This window comes from Mercenaria mercenaria, chromosome 6 (assembly GCF_021730395.1).
Source record: "Mercenaria mercenaria strain notata chromosome 6, MADL_Memer_1, whole genome shotgun sequence".
Taxonomy (NCBI): domain Eukaryota; kingdom Metazoa; phylum Mollusca; class Bivalvia; order Venerida; family Veneridae; genus Mercenaria; species Mercenaria mercenaria.
Window position 1 is genome coordinate 85,670,788 of NC_069366.1, and position 22,952 is coordinate 85,693,739.

Genomic DNA, 22,952 nt, shown 5'->3' on the forward strand with positions numbered 1-22,952 from the left:
TGTGCTGTTGTTTTTTCAGCTTAAATACGGAGTTCCAAAAAAAACAACAACAGTAAAACAGAAATATTCCACCATATGAATCATTATTTAGGTAATATATAGTTCTTTCTTCAAAAGATGAACAGGATATATAAAAATAATGTATTAAACAATCATTCTGTACAGTTTTCTTGACTTTTTAATGTGTTTTTTAGTGTTTTCCGGCTTTTCTACGAATTTAAGAGAAACCGTAAAACACAAGTATTCAACGGTAATAGTCTTAATTACGCTAATAAATAGGTGTTTTTTCACAAAATTATTAATATATACGATAGTAACCTAAAAAATCAATCATTTTATACATTTTTCTTGATTTTTTAATGTGTTTTTCGGCTTTTCTACGAACTTACGGAAGACCGTAAAACACAACTGTCTCACGATATCAGTCTTTAATACGCTAATATATAGTTTTTTTACCAAAATATTATTCATTTATATGACATTAACCTAAAATCAATCATTATTCACAGTTTTCTTAATTTTTTATATGTTTTTTGGTGTTTTCCGGTTTTTTCGGTGTTTTCCGGTGTTTCTATCAACCGCAATACTGTCACTGAGTTTATTCCAATGAAATTGTTCTTGGGAAGAAAGAGTTTTTGAAATTGTCACTTTTTGCCTTACTTAATTGGAAACACTTTGTCTTAGTGTCTAAGGGGTTTCAAATAGTGTTCAATGTTGATGGCTGGTACGTGTGCTTCCACCACCTTGTATAGGAATGTCAGCCTCAAGTGGCGTTGTCTCTCTTGTAGTGGGTCCAGGTCCTTCAGCATAGGGGACACGCATCCATCTTGTCTGGATCTGTAGTCCTTGATGGAGCGTGCAGATGATCACTGTATGTGCTCAAGTTTGTCGATTTCGCCTAGTCAAAATAATTCGACATTCAGATTGTTATATATAAATTTGTGACGGGCAATCTAAACGTCAAAACTTTGAAGGAAATATCTCAATATTTCCTAGGATCGCGTCAAATTAGTTGGACTAGATTTCGCCTTGATGGTAGGGGTCCCAGATTACACACCCATATTCCAGATCAGGCCTAGGTAGGCATTCTTCCGGCAGCTAGGACAGTGCCTAAGGTTTCTTTTTATGAATCCAAGGGTAGTTGGCACGTTTGGTTATTTTGGATATGTGGGTGTTCCATTTCAGGTCATCAGAGAATGTAATGTCGACATAGGGGTTTTCTTGAACTTGTTTTAGGATTTTGCCGTTGATGGTAAAAAAATAGCTGGACTTCTGTTTGGTGCTGAGGAGATAGCATTTCTTGGCATTGAACTTCATGCCCCAGTCTTGCGTCCATTGTTAAAGACTTTTAAGGTCGAGTTGAAGGAGTTCGTGGTCTTTGAAGGAGTTAATAGTTGTGTATTTAATATAACAGACAGTCATTTGCGAACAGGCGTATGTGAGACTTTACTCTCTCGGGCAGGTCGTTGATGTGGCAGAGAAACAGCAGAGGCCCTAACACTGTGCCTTGGGGTACACCGGATCCTACTGGGACATGTCGTGACTTTTCACCAAGCTTGAACTTCTACGTACCACCACGCACATTTCACGCTGTTGGAGGAAGTTGGCAATCCAGTTGAGGAGAGGGCCACGGATACCATAGTTCTCTAGCTTTAGGAGAAATCGTTGGTGGGGGTCGGTGTCAGAAGCCTTGCTGAAATCCCGTATCATTGTGTCGACCTGTTTGTTCTGGTCAAAGTATAGGAGATCGTGAGCAGTGACAGATAGTAACTGTTGTGTTTCGCAGGAATAGCCTGAGCGGAAGCCATTATTAAGGTGAGTGAGGACACTGTGTTTGTCTTGGTGGTCAAGCATATGGTGGTAGATAATATGTTCCAGTAGTTTGGAGAGGACACGGGTGAGGGACACTGGGCGGTAATTTACTGGAGTATGACGATCCCCTTTTTAGCTCGACTGAGCAAAAGGCTCATGGTGGGCTATTGTGACCGCTCAATGTCTGTCGTCCGTCGTGCAGCCGTCAACATTTTCTAAAAAAAATTTCTTGAAAACCACTGGGCAGAATTACACCATTTCACAGGAATGATCCTTGGGTGGCCCCCTTTCAAAATTGTTCAAAGAATTGAATTCCATGCAGAACTCTGGTTGCCATGGCAACCAAAAGGAAAAACTTTAAAAATCTTCTTGTCCAAAACCACAGGGCCTAGGGCTTTGATATCTGGTGTGTAGCATCATACAGTGGTCCTCTACCAAAATTGTTCAAATTATCCCCCTAGGGTCAAATATGGCCCCACCCCGGGGGTCACATGGTTTATATAGACTTATATATATGAAAAAAAGTTTAAAAATCTTCTTGTCTGAAACCTTGTCTGAAATATATTTCAGACAAGGTTTCAGACAAGAAGATTTTTAAACTTTTTTTCATATATATAAGTCTATATAAACCATGTGACCCCCGGGGCGGGGCCATATATATATTTCAGACAAGGTTATATATATATATATATAGGGAATACTTTAAAAATCTTCTTGTACAAAACCACATGACCTAGGGCTTTGATATTTGGTGTGTAGCATCATCTAGTGGTCCTCTACCAAGATTGTTCAAATTATCCCTCTAGGGTCAAATATGGCCCCGCCCCAGGGGTCCCAAGTTTTACATAGACTTATATATATGAAAAAAAGTTTAAAAATCTTCTTGTCTGAAACCAGAACACTTAGACTTTTGATAGTTGGTTTGTAGCATTGTCTTATGGTCCTCAACCAAATTGTTCAAATTGTACCCCTGGGGTAAAAAGAGGCCCTGCCCTGGGGATCCAAAGTTTTATATAGACTAACTTTAAAAATCTTCTTGTCTGAAATCATACGACCTATGCTTTTGATATTGGGTATGATGCATTGTCTAGTAGTCCTCTACCAAAATTGTTCAAATTATGCCCCTGGGGTTAAAAGAGGCCCCGCCCTGGGGTCACTTAGTTACTATGTGAGTTATATAGGAAAAAATACTTAAAAAATCATTTGATCCTATTTCCAAGACTGTTTAATAATAATTACCTGATGACCCCAAGTAATATGATGTCATTTGACTGTGACCTTGACCTACTTTCTTGTTTTTTAAGATACAGCCTTGAAATTTTGATGACATACACAGTTTTGCACATCAATCATAAAACTGAATATTATTGACCATGAATGTGGCCAACTGACTTTCTTAAAATTTTATCATCAGTTTGATCTTTGAAACATGTAGCTCATATTACTCAGGTGAGCGATCCAGGGTCATCATGACCCTCTTGTTTGAAGACTGGTGCAATGTTTGCACTTCTCCAATCCATGGGTAGCTCGCCTGTGTCGACTGGCTTTTGGAAGATGGCGGTGACGGCTGGGGTGGCTTCTGTCGTGCACGCCTGGAGAACTCTGTTGGGGATCTTGTCTCGGCCCATTGCCTTTCTAATGTTAATGTTCTTCAGTAGCTTCAATACCCCTTCTTCCCGGATATGAAGTGTGGGTATGCTCTCGTCTCTGTGGTTGGAGAGTGGAGGGGATGGCTGGTGGTTGTTGTCCTTCATCAATACTGACTGGAATTGGTTTATCAGGATCTCCACTTTACCTTTACCGTCGCTGACTAGGTGGCCGTGGTTCCGTAAAGGGGCGATGCCAATATTGTCTTCCTTCTTGGACTTAACATAGTTGTAGAAGGGCTTGGTGTTGTTGTTTTCTAGGCCTTCATTAATTACTTTGTTGATGTAGTCCCATTCAGCTTTGCGGATGAGGCGTTTAGTTTCTTTCTTGCATTTTCTGTAATTAGTCCAGATGTTTTCATTCTTTCAATATATTTGCCTTCAAAATCTCTGGTTGAATTTGATTAAGATTGTTTATGGTAGCCTTACTTGTTTGGCTAATCAGGATGGCTTATTTTATGATTTGATGTTTATAGTTGTCATCCCTCTAAGCCTTGCCCATATCTGCATTTTACTGTTACGAAAATAAAGACATTAAAATTTTTAAAAAAGTCATAAAGTACTGGTCAGACTTACTTGCTTACAATAAATTAAACATTAATATTCATGTACAAACTTCAGATGGGTTAAATATAACTCATAATTTTAGATAAGAGACTTCAATCTTCGGAAATATGATGTGAACAGATACAAGGAGATCTCTGCCTTGACACCGGTTTCAATACATAGCGGACTTCCGATGACACTAAATTGCAGAAAAAAACACAAATTATACATTCAAAAAATGTCAGCCTGGCAGTTTTATGCTTTAGTGTCAACATAAATTCATTATCAGAGATGTAATCATTACAAATACGTTGTACTATACCAGAAAACGTGCCCAACAGATTTCATCAGGGATTTCCTAACAGAAATATGCAGAATAACTTTGGGTGTGATGGGACAGTGACATTCAAAAGTTATCAAGCTGTCCCAAAACTAGCTAAAAAATTTCAGTCTCAGAGATGTTTATTTGCTGCTACGAATTTCTGAGCTGAAACAAATCCTGTATTGAAACCTAACCAGAAATCATGCCAGAAGTCTGTCACGCTATAATTTCATCAAATGAAATGCAATGGACTCACCTTTTACTTTAAAATATTTCTAATCCATTTTTCTTTTGATCTGACATAAAATAACCCATGCAACTTAATCTGAATACAAGTTATACACACAAGTTTCAAATAGGTACCACTGTCTGCAATATTTTATCTGCCATTGCAGTTGTGACCTGATTAGGGTACTCTTCAATTGAAAACAAATAGGCTGTATAGAATCATTATTTATTGACCTTTTCTGTGAATTTAAACCTTCTAAGGTATGTTTTTCATTAACTTTGTTAAAAATGGTTATATTTATTATGTCTGCCACCACACAGTAGTGTGGGAGACATACTGATTTACTCCAGTCTGTCTATCTGTGTGTCTGTCACAAAGCTTGTCCGCACTCTAAGTCGAACATTTCTCATCCAATCTTCACCAAACTTCAACAAAAGGTGTTTGCCAATAAGTGCTCGGCCAAGTTCGATAACTAGCCAAATCGGCCTAGGCACTTCGGAATTATGGCCCTTGAATTACCAAAGACACTCAGATTTTTTGCGCAGTTTTGCCCCAAAACTGACGCCTATACTACTAGTAGTATAGGCATCCCTTTGGTGTCAAGAAAGCGCATGCACATGTGGATTAAGTAAACAGTATATAAAGACTGAGTTACTATTTAGATGATTAGGCAGTTGTGGGAGACATGCGCTTTTCTCAAAAGCATCTCTAGTATTTAAATTAAATTCATAAATATTAAAAATGTTGATTTTCAAAAATAACAATGTGCTCTGAACTTTGCATGGCGTCATCATATTCTAACGAGAGGCTGTGCAAGATGTTGCGGTTAAACACTGGTTAGTTAACCAAATGGCGTTATGCCGTAACTTAATAGATGCGACCATCAGAAAATAAAAATAGCGTCAGTTAAGTTATGATGATGACAATGAAGAAACATAGCAGTTAATTTACATGTTGTATAATTATATTTTTAGATTATGGGGTGACCATGGACAGACAGCATTAGAAACTTCCAGAGTATGTTTAGTTAATGCAACTGCAACTGGAACAGAAATTCTGAAAAACTTGATTCTTCCAGGTATGTATTAAAAAGACTGTGTCTGTCAAAGAAAGGAGGGCTCGATGGCAGCCCATGTGGTTACTTACTTAAAATCACTTTCCTCTTATTTGTTATGTGGAATTTGAGCTTCACTTGTGTAAATGTGAGAAATCCATCCGGCTGGCTTATGGAAAGTCAATGGTTCTGTCCAGGTCCATGAATTGGTCCATCATTCAATTTGGGCATCACCACTGTTTGAACAAAGGTGTGTTCACTGAAAATTTACTGACTGAATAGCAAACAGTGCAGACTGTCCATGCAGGCTGATCTTGGTCTGCACTGGTTGCAAAGGCAGAATCACTTGCTGCCAGCAGTCTTTAAGGTTAAAAAAATGGCTAATTTATAATTGGTACAGGATGGCAGTCATAAGTGTGCCAGTGCTTCAAGTTGGTGTTGTTGCCTTTTTGTGCTCGCCACCGTTGCTTCGCTTTCTTACAGAATTTTTGGAAACAGACCCAGTGAAAATACTACGCTACTTCTTTTGTGTTTCGGAAATTCTTTTATAAAAATTTAGGATTTGATATGCAGTTATATTTGTTTGCTTGTATGATGCCATTTATTTTTAAAAGTATAATAGCTGCACAACGGCACCATTTTTCTTAAGACTCTGTACCACTATTAACAGAACTGGCCTTTTTCTGAAAGTAACTTACAACTTCCTCACATTTAAAATACATTTCACTGTGTACAGACATTTATATATTTTTACCACGTAGGCTTCTATACTACCCCACCTCAAAAGGGTATCCCTTCTGCTATCCACTTATAAAATGCTATCTTGGAGGGAAGCAAAGGGTATGAAGGAACTATGATGACAAGAAGAAAAATGGAATAAGAACATACCTCGGATTTTCTTTTCCTTTATAATGTCTTTGTATATTTGTTACAAGTCTTTTTATGCCCCTGGTGTTGATAACCCGGGAACAAATAGTGTTTGAACTGTCTGTCCATCAGGCTGTCTGTCACACTCACCATAACTCAACTCCTACAATTTCCATACAGTTGAAATGAAGTGGTCATGTGTATATTTTTGGGACTTTTGTGCCAAATATTTTTTTTTTTGAGTGTTGGCTTTATTTTGGACTCTGGAATATTTCAACTATATTAGAACATTATGTACTCAACTACTTCTACAGTTCCCATCAAACTGAAATGAAACTTGGTATACATCATCAACATGAAGTGAACATAGACCTGTATATACTCCGATAATGTTTTTCGGAGTAATGACCCTATTTTAGACTTGGAAATATTACAACTTCATCAGAACATTGTGTACACAGTTCCCTCATTGACACCCCCCTTCCCCCCAGTTGAAACAAAACTTGGTAATCATCATCAGCATAAAGATGACATGCAGATATAATGTGGGCTTTCATGTCCAGTTATTTTCCAGGAGTAACGGCAGTGTTGTGGACTTTATTTATTATTCTGTCGAGCATTTTCATGAGTTATGTGACAGACAGTGTTGACACTATTCCTGTTAAGAAAATAAATACTAGTACCATGGGAAGAAAAGTGGGATTTTAAAAGATTTATAAGTGTTTGTATGTTTTAGCCATTTTCTTCCTTGTGTGATATTTTCATCAGTCATATACTTAAGCTCTCCGCTAAGTACCTTAAGTGAGGATTACGGTAGGTTTGATATTGATTTTTTCTGGAGTGGAAGGTGGGGGGGGTGCTGAAAAATAAGAGTTCTGAAGGAAGAAACCAAAATATACTTTTAATTATTAAGATATATATGATCTTCTGTTTCAGGTATAGGATCTTTTACTGTGGTGGATGGTAATAAAGTACAGGGAGAGGATGTTGGAAATAAGTAAGTTCTGCTTGATATAAACATACCTTGTACCGCTGTATGAATGTCCCCTTCCCAGTAAACTGTTCCCTTTCTCAGATTTTATTTTCCTTACTTGTCTTTCTGTTTGTCCATCAGTCTTGCCTTTCTGTCAGCCACATTTAATGGTGGATTTTGTCATAACTTAAATAATACAATGTTTTTTCATGAAACTGGGTACATGGATAAATGACAATATGGAGAATATGCTTAACCTTTTATTTTGTTGCTATGGCAATAAATATTGTTGCTATGGCCACAAACTTTCCAAAAATATGACAAAAAGTAGATTCTTTGATAAAAAGTTGAAAATTTTTTTTATGAAACCAGACTTACAGATGGTAGATTATTTGAAGAATATGCAGGTTCTTTAAATAAATTTCAGTATAAAAGATATAAAAGTTTTCATTGCATTGTAGTAATGTAAATACATTGAGGTAGCAGTTTCTCACACTGCCTTGTTAGTATGGAAGCAGCAAGATTTAAGATGCTCCTTTTTAGAATATGTAAAGATTTAAAAAGATATTAATTGGGTTTTCTTTATTACATGTTGACAGGGGTCCTGTTTTGAATGAAGGTTTTCGGCTAAACTATATGAAGTGTATATGGAGATGGAGATAGATCCTCCTCACCCTGACACTAGCATTCACATCCACAGCTTGGTTAATGTTTTTATGCCCCACACTTTATCTCTGTTATTTCTTGAAGGATTTCCTTCAAACTACCATATTCCTCAATTTTTTCACTTGCCTGAATTTATGTTGTCAGTTCATTTAATTCGCATATGAAATGTTAAGTTTCATCTTTGGAAATATTAATGACTCTAGTGATAGTTTCATCAGATATGCCCTATTTCAACATCGAGCTTATAAATAGTCAATCACACTGTCTCCTCTAACAATAATTGTTTTGTTCCATTTCAGTTTCTTTTTGACAAAAGAATCAATTGGACAAGTGAGTATTTTTTTTTTTTTTTTCATGTATAAAAATTAGAACATTAATACTTACAGAACTTGGTCAGACAGATAGAATAGTTGCAGGTTTGTATTTCAGTCCTCTACTGGTTTGTCACTTGAGGAGGCTAATTATGGTTTGTAATTACCGGTACTTCACATTCTAGTATTGAGAGAGGAACTGCTTACTGAACTCAAATTAGTTCAAAATTGCACATAATTTTGAGTTTTAAGGATAAAGGTGTGTCAGAAGTAATGTCCTGAACAATTTTTGTGAAGTGATAAAATGCCCAAAATGTGCATCAGAGAAAGTACAGTTCTAGGAAGCAAACTCGCAAGTTAACCATTAAGCTGCTATCACATCAGGCTTATATAAATTAATATCAGCTAAGTAAAAATTTAGCAACACAACAAAGGCAGCAGCCTTATCCAAAATGATTCTTTATCATGAAGTACCAAGTTTATTAAGTTCATGATTGTTTTCTACAACTGATATTTTTTCTGCATTTCAGTCTCGAGCAAAGTTTGCAACAGAATATCTATCAGAATTAAATGAAGATGTATCTGGGGATTACATGGACGAGGTAAATGATTACTGAATATATGAGCCGCACCATGAGAAAACCAACGTAATGCATTTGCGACCAGCATGGATCCAGACTAACCTGCGCATCCGCTAGTCTGGTCAGGATCCATGCTGTTCGCTTTCAAAGCCTATTTTAATTAGAGAAACCATTAGCGAACAGCATGGATCCTGACCAGACTGCGCGGATGCGCAGGCTGGTCTTGATCCATGCTGGTGGCAAATGCACTATGTTGGTTTTCTCATGGTGCGGCTCAATTATTATTATGATTTATTAGTAGTGGTTCTTGTTCTTGTTTGACCTCTATTGGAGAGTGGTTCCTGTTGGTAACAACATGATGGTTAACCCATATTTGTGTACATCCAAACATCTCTGTTTACGACTTATTTCTTAAGTTTGGGGCCATATCACTTATAATTGTGTTGGTATGATGTTAAATCTCCTAAAAAATTTTCTTTTGTGGACAAAGCAACCCAATAGAAAGTTTGTTGATTAGGAATGAAGATCTTGCCATGGATTTTCCCTATTGAAGGTATATTCCATAATTTTATGGAAAAGCTATCCCACTAAATTCACATTTTCATTGCAAGTATGCAGTAAGTGGCTCCAAAAATTTTGGGACAAGGAGGGCCATTGGTTTACCAAATACTTATGAAATTACATTGCCATGTTCATAAAAGCATGTGGTATTCTAGGTCTTGTAAGTTGATACCGCGGCCTCTGTGGCTGAGTGGTTAAGGCTGCTGACTTTGAATCACTTGCTCCTGACTTACATGGGTTTGAAATCCTACTTGTGTTGTAGAATTCTTTCAATGAAGAATCCATCAAGCTGGCTTACGGATGGTTGCTGGTTCTTACCAGGTGCCCTTCTTAATCTGAAGTAATGCCTGGAAGTGTACTGGGAGTCTGCATTAATTGCTGGACAGTCACCACATGACTTATATTGTTAGTGTTTTTTAGCCTCTTTTCAAACTCTCGCACTCTCTCAATATAACCTCTCTTTTTTTTGACGTTCTAGTAAACAGATATAATAGTTATTGTCTTGCCCACCACTCACCCCTTACACCACTCACCTGATGAACTTACTTAAACCTCTATCAGCTTGGTATTGAATGACAATAGTGGTTAGCATTGAATATTTCACTTGTGTGTTTGATTTAACTGGTAATATCAGTAACAGGCCCTCTGGTTATCAGCGTGTTCTTTTCTTTGGTTCAGTTTTAAGTCTTATCATCACAATGCAGGTTTAATAGCAACTTTCCAGCTATTTTGTAGAAGGTCCCAGGTGCTCCTTTGAACAATTATTTCAGGCATGGATAGGCACTAAGGTTGACCCGCCGACTTTCCACAAGCCCCCTGAATACTATTACTATCTTTCTTACTTTCTACGTCCTAATTAGGGTTTTGAACCCCGCACTTGATTCAAAGTCGAAAACTTTAACTTCTATAACATGGCTGCTTAAAGAAAAAAAGTTGATATTTTTGAAATTAAGGGGATACAAATGTCAGCTTGTTCGTGTTTAATGTTTAGGTGATACAGTATAACAATATGTTCTTTGTTGTTTTTTGCTGGATGAAATATTAAGTTTATTATTGTATCTCATACTTTCCTCAGAATGGTCATAAAATATTTACTACTGTGAAATCCATAATATAAATTACAGTCAAAAGACGAAATTTTAGGGAATGTAACCCTAACCATATCCCTCGAAATGTATTCCCTACATTTATAACAAAAAGTGTAAATTTCCTTTTTTTTTTGTGTATAAACACTGTCCAGTTAACTAATTAGGGATTGCTGAAGGCTGTTAGTGGTCACATGTTTGATTCTGGAGAAAGGCAAATTTCCCCTCTGGTAATGAAATAAGACTGTGTTACAAATGACCTTTTTTCTAATCAATGTGGGAACTTGGATAATAACTAGAATAATCGATACAAAGTCCATGTACTCTCTGTAGGTTAAATAGCCCCTGTATACGATTAAAATACTGTAAAAGATGTGTTAAACACAAATACAATGTGAGCAAATTAACAAATATTGCTTCAGCTGCAAAACAAAAAATATATTTTCATCTCTGCTTACACCATATCAGGTTTTCTGTAATTAAAATGGTTTAAGTTGATACAGATGTCTGAAAATAAGAGCATTAAACAGCTTTCATGGTGAGATCACGCAAGGCTGGGCTCATACAGTATTGTTTCTCGTGAGAACACGCAAGGTCAGGCTCATACAGTATTGTTTTCATGGTGAGATCACGCAAGGCTGGGCTCATACAGTATTGTTTTCATGTTGAGATCACGCAAGGTCAGGCTCATACAGTATTGTTTTCATGGTTAGATCACGCAAGGTCAGGCTCATACAGTATTGTTTTCATGGTGAGATCACGCAAGGCTGGGCTCATACAGTATTGTTTTCATGTTGAGATCACGCAAGGCTGGGCTCATACAGTATTGTTTTCATGGTGAGATCATGCAAGGTCAGGCTCATACAGTATTGTTATCATGGTGAGATCACGCTCATACAGTATTGTTTTCATGGTGAGATCACGCAAGGTCAGGCTCATACAGTATTGTTTTCATGGTGAGATCACGCAAGGCTGGGCTCATATAGTATTGTTTTCATGGTGAGATCACGCAAGGTCAGGCTCATACAGTATTGTTTTCATGGTGAGATCACGCAAGGTCAGGCTCATACAGTATTATTTTCATGGTGAGATCACGCAAGGTCAGGCTCATACAGTATTGTTTTCATGGTGAGATCACGCTCATACAGTATTGTTTTCATGGTGAGGTCACGCAAGGTCAGGCTCATACAGTATTGTTTTCATGGTGAGATCACGCAAGGCTGGGCTCATACAGTATTGTTTTCATGGTGAGATCACACAAGGTCAGGCTCATACAGTATTGTTTTCATGGTGAGATCACGCAAGGTCAGGCTCATACAGTATTGTTTTCATGGTGAGATCACACAAGGTCAGGCTGATACAGTATTGTTTTCATGGTGAGATCACGCAAGGCTGGGCTCATACAGTATTGTTTTCATGGTGAGATCACGCAAGGTCAGGCTCATACAGCATTGTTTTCATGGTGAGATCACGCAAGGTCAGGCTCATACAGTATTGTTTTCATGGTGAGATCACGCAAGGCTGGGCTCATACAGTATTGTTTTCATGGTGAGATCATGCAAGGTCAGGCTCATACAGTATTGTTTTCATGGTGAGATCACGCAAGGTCAGGCTCATACAGTATTGTTTTCATGGTGAGATCACGCAAGATCAGGCTCATACAGTATTATTTTCATAGTGAGATCACGCAAGGTCAGGCTCATACAGTATTGTTTTCATGGTGAGATCACGCTCATACAGTATTGTTTTCATGGTGAGGTCACGCAAGGTCAGGCTCATACAGTATTGTTTTCATGGTGAGATCACGCAAGGCTGGGCTCATACAGTATTGTTTTCATGGTGAGATCACGCAAGGTCAGGCTCATACAGTGTTGTTTTCATGGTGAGATCACGCAAGGTCAGGCTCATACAGTACTGTTTTCATGGTGAGATCACACAAGGTCAGGCTCATACAGTATTGTTTTCATGTTGAGATCACGCAAGGCTGGGCTCATACAGTATTGTTTTCATGGTGAGATCACGCAAGGTCAGGCTCATACAGTATTGTTTTCATGGTGAGATCACGCAAGGTCAGGCTCATACAGTATTGTTTTCATGGTGAGATCACGCAAGGCTGGGCTCATACAGTATTGTTTTCATGGTGAGATCATGCAAGGTCAGGCTCATACAGTATTGTTTTCATGGTGAGATCACGCAAGGTCAGGCTCATACAGTATTGTTTTCATGGTGAGATCACGCAAGGTCAGGCTCATACAGTATTGTTTTCATGGTGAGATCACGCAAGGTCAGGCTCATACAGTATGTTTCATGATAAAATCCCGGATTTAGAGTTTCGGAAGTGTTAATACATTATATAAACTTGATAGTGTATATTGGAATAATTTAAAAGACTAACATGGGATGACAAGCAAACACTGATGCAGACAGACAGAATTTGACCATGTAAGTTTGATTTTCATGTTACAAAAATTACATCTTTATGATGGTTGTAAAATGTGTCACGTGATAAAGCTGTACGGTACATAAACAAGTATGTAGGTCATTGTTATTATGGATGGGTGAAATTAGACAGGTTTTGACAGATTGACAACTGTTCACCTTATCACAACAAATTTTTTTAACACAGAGTTTATGCTGAGCCATTTCTGATGGCCTCAATTGTGTTCAAGTCCTTTATGTGAATTTTCTTCTGTGTTCCTGTAATGGTCTTTGAAGGTATCGTTGCAAAAACTTTACAGCCTGCAACCCAGCACTTTGATAGTTTATTTGCTCGCACGAGCTCACGGGCTTCGAAGGATAGTCTCTCCCTGAAGGGTGTAATGTTCTCTTGAACAAATATTCCCGCACCGAGCTCCTTCCTCGCATCATACAGCCTTTGTCTTGCATTTGCGTTGGTGAACTTAATTATCACCTTGCAATTGTACACAAATTCATCCTTCCATTTTCCTTTGCGGTGACATTTGTCAATGTCGGATGGTTGGAGTGTTAGTTTTTCGCCACTACGGAGGGTGATTTTGTTAACATGGTCGAGAACTTTTTTGGTCACATTCTCATTATGGTTTCCTGAATCACCAGGTATACCTGACACATCAAGACACATTTTGCGCCCATACTGTTCAAGTTCGTCTGCGTGCAAGAAATTTTGATTTAGTGATTCTTGTAGTCGTTTGTTTTCCTCTTTTAGAGTAGATATTTGATCTTGGAATTTCAACGTCTCGGCCTGAACTATTTTATGCACTTCATTTTTAGCTCATCTGATTTTTTTAAAAAAAATGATGAGTTATTGTCATCACTTGAGCGGTTGTCGGCGTCGGCGTCGGCGTTGCCTGGTTAAGTTTTATGTTTAGGTCAGCTTTTCTCCTAAACTATCAAAGCTATTGCTTTGAAACTTGGAATACTTGTTCACCATCATAAGCTGACCCTGTATAGCAAGAAACATAACTCCATTTTGCTTTTTGCAAGATTTATGGCCCCTTTTGTACTTAGAAAAATCAGATTTCTTGGTTAAGTTTTATGTTTAGGTCAACTTTTCTCCTAAACTATCAAAGCTTTTGCTTTGAAACTTGGAATACTTGTTCACCATCATAAGCAGACCCTGTACATCAAGAAACATAACTCCATCTTGCTTTTTGCAAGAATTATTGCCCCTTTTGGACTTAGAAAATCAGTTTTCTTGGTTAAGTTTTATGTTTAGGTCAGCTTTTATCCTAAACTATCAAAGCTATTCCTTTAAAACTTGCAACACTTGTTCACCATCATAAGCTGACCCTGTACAGCAAGAAACATAACTCCATTCTGCTTTTTGCAAGATCTATGGCCCCTTTTGGACTTAGAAAATATCAGATTTCTTGGTTAAGTTTTATGTTTAGGTCAACTTTTTCTCTTAAACTATCAAAGCTATTGCTTTAAAACTTGCAACTCTTGTTCACCATCATAAGCTGACCCTGTACAGCAAGCAACATAACTCCATCCTGCTTTTTGCAGTAATTATTGCCCCTTTTGGACTTAGAAAAATCATTTTCTTGGTTGAATATTATGTTTAAGTCAACTTTTCTCATAAACTATCAAAGCTATTGCTTTAAAACTTGCAACAGTTTTTCACCATCATAAGTGGACACTGTACATCAAGAAACATAACTCTATGGCCCTTTTTAGACTTAGAAAATCATGGGTAGGACAATATTTCTATTATACAAAAAAAATCAGATGAGCGTCAGCACCCGCAAGGCGGTGCTCTTGTTAAATTCTGTTACTAGCTCCTTTTTCAGTTCTTTAATCAAAGTTGATCTGGAGTATAACTTGAAAAGTATTAACACTTGATTGAAACGTCACATAATTATAGAGGCCTTTGAGACAAAGTGCAGTGTCAAAGAATCATAACTCTACCTTACCTAGTTTTTCAATTATCTCCTGTTATTTTACAAAATAAGGCTTGTTTAGAGCATTACTTGAAAAGTATTAATGGCGTTTCATTGAAACTTCATAAAATGATAGAGGCCATTGATGGAAAGTGCAGTGTCAAAGAAACATAACTGCCTTTCCTAGTTTTTGAATTATCTCCCTTTATTATACAAAATAAGGCTTGTCTGGAGCATTATTTGAACAGTATTAATGACATTTCTCCTTTGAAACTTCGCAAAATGATTGAGGCCATTGACGAGAGTGCAGTATCAAAGAACCATAACTCTACCATACATAGTTTTTTAATTATCTCCCTTTATTATACAAAATAATACTAATGGCATTTCATTGAAACTTCACAAAATGATAGAGGCCATTGACGGGAAGTGCAGTGTCAAAGAACCATAACTCTACCGTACCTAGTTTTTGAATTATCTCCCTTTATTATACCAAATAAGGCTTGTCTGGATTATTTAATACTTGAAAAGTATTAATGACATTTCATTGAAACTTTACAAAATGATAAAGGCAAAAATCACACATAATGATATGGCCCTTGCTTTAATATAATCTCCCTTTATTAAATATTTTTCTTTTTATTATCTCCATTTTTTTGTTTTTTTGTTTTTGTTTCTAATTTGTATTCCCCATATTGGGACAAGCACATACATCGGGGAGCATCATTCGGTTTTACAGATTCCTTGTTTATCTTTTTTAGCAGATTTTGAAATCCGGGACTTGTGAGATTTTTCTGGACTACCTACATTTCTGATTTAGTAGGAAGTACATGCATCATATTTGAATAAGATATGAGTTAGACAGATGTTTTAGTCTGTATAGTAACATTATTTATTTGTATATTTTTAAGCACCCAGAGAAGATGTTGGATACAAATGTAGATTTTTTCAACCAGTTTACTATTGTGATTGCTACAAATCTTTGTGAAAGGTAAGTTTACTCATAAAGGAGGCCTTCCTTACAAGTGTTTCTATCAAGGCTCTTCAGAAAAAAATTATATGTCCAGTATCATTAAATCCTAAGTGTACATAAGATACTGAAAGCCTTATCAAGTACTTAAACTGTAATAGTTCTTATAAGCCTATTTTTGAAAAATGCATGTATTATGTCAGGAACATAATCAGTAACCATTCAAGGTATTGACCTTTAACTTTGTATATAGGTAGAAAGCGATAAGACATGTGTGGAGTGCTTGGTTCAGGTCAGTAGGCCAAAGGTCAAGGTCACAAATGGAGTTCAAAGGTCAAATTTGCCCTTCATATTTCGTGTCCATAACATAACAATTATCATTAAGGGTATTGACTTCAGTCTTCCCTTACAGAAGAAAAAGGCCTGCTGCATACTCTTGCTGTGTACATACAGCGTATATGATGCGTACATGATGTGTACTGAAATCAAGGGCTTTAAATAGTACGCAGGATATACACCGCACATACACCGATAGTACGTTTGTAGTACACTTTTGACATTCAAATGAGCTCTGCCGCGTACTACTTGCTGCGTACATGCTGTGGACTACATAGTACACAGGATGTACGCTGGAGGAATTTTGTATGCGGGAAATAGTACGCAGCATGTACGCGGCACATACACTTTTCACATGCAAATGAGCCTGCGGTGTACTACCCCTGCAGCGTACATGCTGTGTACTCCTGTGGCGTACATGCTGTGTACTCCTGGCCCGAGTCCTGCGGCGTACATGCTGTGTACTCCTGCTGCATACATGCTGTGTACCCTTGTGGCGAAACTGCTCTGATGATTTAAATTCCTTACCCCACCAACTTTCGTATGCAAATGCTGATCATTTGGACAGAAAAAAAACAGAAAAAAGATAAGTGACATGCATCAATAAGTATTTACCCTTACCAAAATAATGTAGATTGATGTTATCAAATAAATTAGTATGCTTTTCTTCATCCACTTTTCAATGAAATAAATCAATTTTTAGAGCATGTAATTTGGTAAACATTTGAAGAAAATGGCGTAACTGCATCAAGGGGAAACAACTTTAATGCAACTAAATATAAGTGTTATGATTTATTATAGATGATGTGTGTGAAGTATGTATTTATTTTGATTAAAATCCATCTGGGAACAATCTAGGACCAGAATTATATAAGCATTTATACACTTTTATGTGTATAAATAAAGGAGCGCACCAAAAAATTTTAGATTGATTTTTTCCAATGGGGCGAGCGCAATTAGCCAAAAACGTTCTGAAAATATACGAGCCGCAAATCTGATGAACAACTTTTTAATTTGGTGAGGCCTTAATGAGTTAACATAATGAGCATTAAAGCTTTTATAAAACATGATAGAATGGTGTTTTGCTTAAGAGTATTCAAATAACAGTGAGAGCTATTAATTCTCATTCGGGCGCTGTTGAGGCATTATCTTGGTAATTATTTCATGTATTACAAAATGTAATGCAACGAAGTTCAAATAAGGCTTTTCAATTATCCAAGTTAGAAAGCTCCAGGATTAATTCAAAATGAAAAAGAATATATTTTTACACTGCATGCAAGGTGCAGCTCAGAAATCACTAAGATGTAAGCTTCACAAATGAACATTGCAAATAGTTTGGCAAATTTTCATTCTTCAGAATACCGGTAATCTGAACTATTCTATGCTATTAAGATAAAAGTTACTCGGAAATCAAGTTCTTGTTTCCAAAAAAAAAAAAAAAAATGTACAAATCCTTCCTGCATGAAGTGTACTTCAGACTTTTACCTAAAAAAATTCAAAGTATAAACACCAAAAGAAAATGAACATGTCCCTCCCTCGTATATGAAGTTTACTTCAGACTTTAACTTATAAAAAAAAAAACTAAGTATAAATGCCAAAAGAAATTGTACAAGTCTTTCCCGCATATATGAAGTGTACTGCACAAATTTCAAAGTATCTGCGGTGTACATGCAGTGTACTATTTTCTTGTACAAGTCCCTCCTGCGTACATGCAGTGTACTCCTTAAATTTTCAGAGTCTGTGCTGCGTACTTGAAGTGTACTAGTGACCTCCTGCGTACATGCTGTGTACTCGTCGAAATAGTATGCGGCATGTACGCGGCATGCGGTGTATGTAAAATGTACTCCTCTGGCGTACTACTGTGTTCGCGGCATATACACAGCAAATACACAACATGTACGCCACAAAGGCTTGCTTCTGTAAGGGTTGACAGATAGGATAATAGGTAGGTGGCATTGAAATGATTTGCAGAGGGCATGAACCAGGTCTGTAGATCAAATGCCAAGGTCACAACAAGGTCAGGTCTGTGCATATTTTGTGTTAGAGCATAACTTAATAATCATTCACGGTATGGCCTTTAACTTTGAATATAAGTATGTGGCAGTGAGACTATGTGCAGAAAACATGAACTTAGTCTGTAGGTCAAGTGTCAAGGTCACAAGTTACTGTGAAATCATTAATATTTGTGGGGGACTCATTTTCTTGGTTGAGTCAATCCATGAAATTTAATCCCAACAGACAGGTAAAATTCCCATTCATTTTATGTTGAAAAGTTGAAATCCGTGAATTCATATCCCCACGAAATTACTGTTTTGACCAAAACCACGAAATTTCATGCCCACAAAATAAAATGATTTTGCAGTAATTCAAAAGTCAAATCTGTCCTTTGTATTTTTTGTCCGGAGCATAATTTTAAAGTTATTCAAGGTATTGACTTAAACTTCACAGTTCAGTTTGTATAATGACTTCTCTGCTTTAATGGTGGACCTTTTGCAGAAAATAACCCCAAAATTTCCCATGATTTTATACAGTAAAACATCTCTTAGAGTGAGCACAACATTGAAGACTGAGATATATATGTTATACATTGAAACCTCTCTTGAATGAACACCACGGGGATGTCTGTAATGTATTTGTTATACAGCAAAACCTGTATAGAGTGAACACATCGGGGAAGACTTTACGGTGATACCTCTCTAAAAGGGTTCCAAACATGCGGCTTACAGTTACAAAAATTACGCTTTTTGTGCCCCCCCCCCCCCCCCATGAGTGGTGGGGGCATATAGATTTGGTCTTGTCTGTGCGTCCGTCTGTCCGTCCGTCCTTCCGAGCTCACATTTGCATACTTAGGTGGCTATAGGAACAATAGGTAACTGTACTTTTTCTTTGATGTCATTCATTCCGTAAGGCTTTTATGTGGCTATTTTTCTCTTACGTGGCTAAAAGAACAATAGAGAGAACAAAAGAGTAGCCATATAAGTATCTTTATGTAGGAACGTCCGTCCGTCCGAAGTTCGTGACGCGCCTAGCTAGAGTGTTTATCATGATATGAACTTGTGCACCTCCTATTTTTCGTCTGGCTCCGTCCCCTATTTTCAGAGTTATGGCCCCTGAAATAGTCAAAAATACACATTTTCACCTTGTGACACGCCTAGCTCAAAAAGTATTCGATATAAATTGATGAAACCTTGCATGAGTCTTAATCATGATATGAACTTGCGCACCTCCTATTTTTCATCTGGCTCCGCCCCCTATTTTTAGAGTTATTGCCCCTGAAATAGTCAAAAATGCACATTTTCACCTTGTGACATGCCTAGCTCAAAAAGTATTTGATATCGATACATGAAACCTTGCATGAGTCTTGATTATGATATGAACTTGCGCACCTCCTATTTTCATCTATCTTTGCCCCCTATTTTAGAGTTATGGCCCCTGAAATAGTAAAAAAATGCGCATTTTCACCTTGTGACATGCCTAGCTTAAAAAGTGTTTGATATAGATTCATGAAACCTTGCATGAAGTTTAAGTTTTATATGGCACAAGTGTACATGACATGGCAATATAGCGATAAAACAAATGACAAATCAATGCATAATAAATATTACATAGTGACAAACCAACAAATCATTAGACAGTTATATCATATTATTCAGCAAAGCCATGTAATGCTCACCAATACCAGGGATAACACAAAAAAGATGAAATGATTCTTCTTATTTCCATTGTGGTCCCTGTTATTGGCGGCATGACACAGAAAGTCATGTTTAACTGTTATATTTTGAGTAATAAAGCAAGATACATAATCTTAAATACTGAATAATTTATGAAAGCTAATTGAGATCACATATATGTATCACAGTAAAGGATTTATCACATAATATTTCATGAGGAATGATCAGTGAAGGATAAAATGATCAAAAAATTGTCAGCCAAAATAGAAAACTCACTACTTCTGACGAAAATAAAAATAATTATACTTTAAAAATGTAAGTATAGCTACATTTAAATGAAATCAGTACAGCAGCAAAAATAAAAAATTTAAATGACTGAGATAAGAATTATATTTCTAAGACTTGTCTGTTTAAATCAATTAAAAGATTTTAATATACTACAACTGAAAGACTATTAAAATCAATTAGACATTAAAAAGGATTTGATGGCATGTTTAAATGAATGGAAAGATTCAATATCCCTAAGATGTTGAGGGAGACCATTCCACAAAACAATCCCATTGTAAGCAAAAGACTTTCTACCAAAGCTACCCGTCCTCTCTGGCAAAGAAAACCGACCAGTATCAACAAAGAAATAATAAGAATCAAAAGAATTTGATGATGGAAGTGCAGACACTCTAGATCTGGTAAAATGGTCATGAGCTGGAAAATGGGATGTAAAATGCTCCTTAAGATATTCCGGTGCAGTGCCTGACTTTATTCTATGGACATGACAGAGAGTTATCTGATCTACTCTCTTTGAGACAGGCAACCAATTTAGAGACTTGAATTGCTCTGACCCAACATGAGACCTACTATCCATGTTCAAAACAGATCTGATCATTTTGTTTTGAGTAGTTTGAAGCCTATTTTTCCAATACTTGGTCAAACTTGGATACCAACTAGAGCATACATAATCAAAATGACACTGTATCAGAGACATTACTAAAAGCTTCTTAGTATGAAGATCCAAGAACTGATTCTTTCTATGAAGGAATTTTAACCGGGCATTAGACTTTGTGACCACTGAACGTGCAATTTCATCACCTGAAAGATTTTGGTCTAATGTAGCACCCAGATACTTCACTGAACTGGTTGCTTGAATGTTTGTACCATTACAAGAAACATTTAAAACATTTTGTGTCTTTAACCTAGGCTTAGACCCAAAGAGAATAGACTCTGTTTTACCAAGATGGAGTGAAAGCTTGTCAATAAACCATTCACTTACATTTTCCATTTCCATAGGTAAAATAGACTCAATATCAGCTATACTTTTACCATATACAAGAATTCCAGAGTCATCAGCATACAGTAATAACTTATTTTTGACCATAGCTGACATATCATTGACATAGATTAAAAATAAAAGGGGACCAAGGATTGAACCTTGGGGAACCCCGCAGATTACAGGGGCACAACTGGAATGGACACCTGAAACAGCAACTAACTGGTGTCTATCAGAAAGATATGATTGGAACCAGAGAACAGCATCTGAACTAAGGCCAATTGCATTCAGTTTCATTAACAAATACTATGATTAACTGTATCAAACGCCTTCTGTAAATCCAGCAGAACCATTCCAACCATGTTACCTTTATCCATTTGAAACTTGACAAAATCTGAAAGATGGATAAGACAGGTATCCGTGGAAAATCCACGTCTGAACCCCGACTGAAAACTGTATAAAATTCTTTTCTCATTCAAGTAACCTTCCATTTGATCATAAATGACCCTTTCAAAAATCTTGGAAAGTATACATAAAATAGACACAGGACGATAGTTACCAACATCGGTTTTATCGTTCTTCTTATAAAGAGGGATAACCCGGGCATTCTTAAGATCATCGGGAACAGAACCCTGGATAATTGAAAGATTGATAATATGAGTCATAGGACTGGCTATAACTGAAGCAATGTCCCTTAAACACCTACAGGGGATGCCATCTAAACCAGTAGCCTTATTAGCACTGAGTCTATTAAGATACTTCAGAATCTTGTTTTCAGAAACAATTGAAAATGAAAAACTATTTGGAAAAATACCTTTAGATAAATAAAATTCATTTACAAATGATTTACCATATTTAAAACAACTACTTGGCAGTTTTTCAACTAATTTTGATGCAACGGTTGTATAAAAACTATTGAATTTTTCAGCATCATTTAAAAAATCAAAGCTAACTTCTCCATCAATTTTCAAACCAATGTTGCTAGAAGAACTAACACCTTTCTTAGATGGCAAACCAAGCTGTTATAAACATTTCCAGAGCAATTTAGAGTCATATTTATTGCTTTCTACAATGCTTCACTAACATTATCACTGAGTATAACAGTTGACCAGTCAGATGAAAGTAATGACTGTTGAAAATCTTCTCTATTATAGTTTTTCTGAGATCTGATTTTAACATTGTTGTGTTTACCAATTGAAGAACGAGTAATTTTCCTGGTACAAAATATCATAGAATGGTCACTCAAAGATACATCAACAACACCACTGTTTGAAATTTTATCTTTGTCTGAAACAAGTACGAGGTCAATTGTTGTAGATGATGATTGTGAGATTCTGGTAGGATCCTTATTAACTGCTTGAAATTGAAAAGCTCACAAAAAGATGATAAGTTGGTAAGAAGTGAACATTTAATACCACTAACATTTGTGTTAAAATCACCGAAAATTAAGGTTTCACGTGTAATAAAATCATCACAAGAATGGCACAGTGTTTCCAGGATGTTATAAAAGTTAAGCTGTTTTGGTGGTCTGTAGATGACTCCACAAAGTATGGGTTTGGATTTGGGCAGAAGAATATCCACCCAGGTAGCCTCCAGATCCAGGATGGTTAAATCATGACGGGGGTTAAACGCCAGGTCATTCCTTATGTAAGCGCAAACACCACCTCCTCGACCGTCCGGCCTGTCTCTTCTTTGAACAT

At 36.8% G+C, this 22,952-nt stretch overlaps 1 protein-coding gene across 5 annotated transcripts in view; it reads left to right on the forward strand.

The window, feature by feature from the left end:
- Positions 1–22,952, forward strand: part of LOC123548327 (NEDD8-activating enzyme E1 regulatory subunit-like) — a 79,603-nt gene that overhangs the window by 5,701 nt on the left and 50,950 nt on the right. For all 5 annotated transcript variants that reach the window (XM_045335502.2, XM_045335503.2, XM_045335504.2 and 2 more), the window contains exons 2-6: positions 5,530–5,633; positions 7,413–7,473; positions 8,415–8,445; positions 8,957–9,028; positions 15,923–16,002. In XM_045335502.2, the coding sequence (XP_045191437.2) occupies positions 5,530–5,633; positions 7,413–7,473; positions 8,415–8,445; positions 8,957–9,028; positions 15,923–16,002 (348 nt within the window). The remainder of the gene's footprint in view (positions 1–5,529; positions 5,634–7,412; positions 7,474–8,414; positions 8,446–8,956; positions 9,029–15,922; positions 16,003–22,952) is intronic.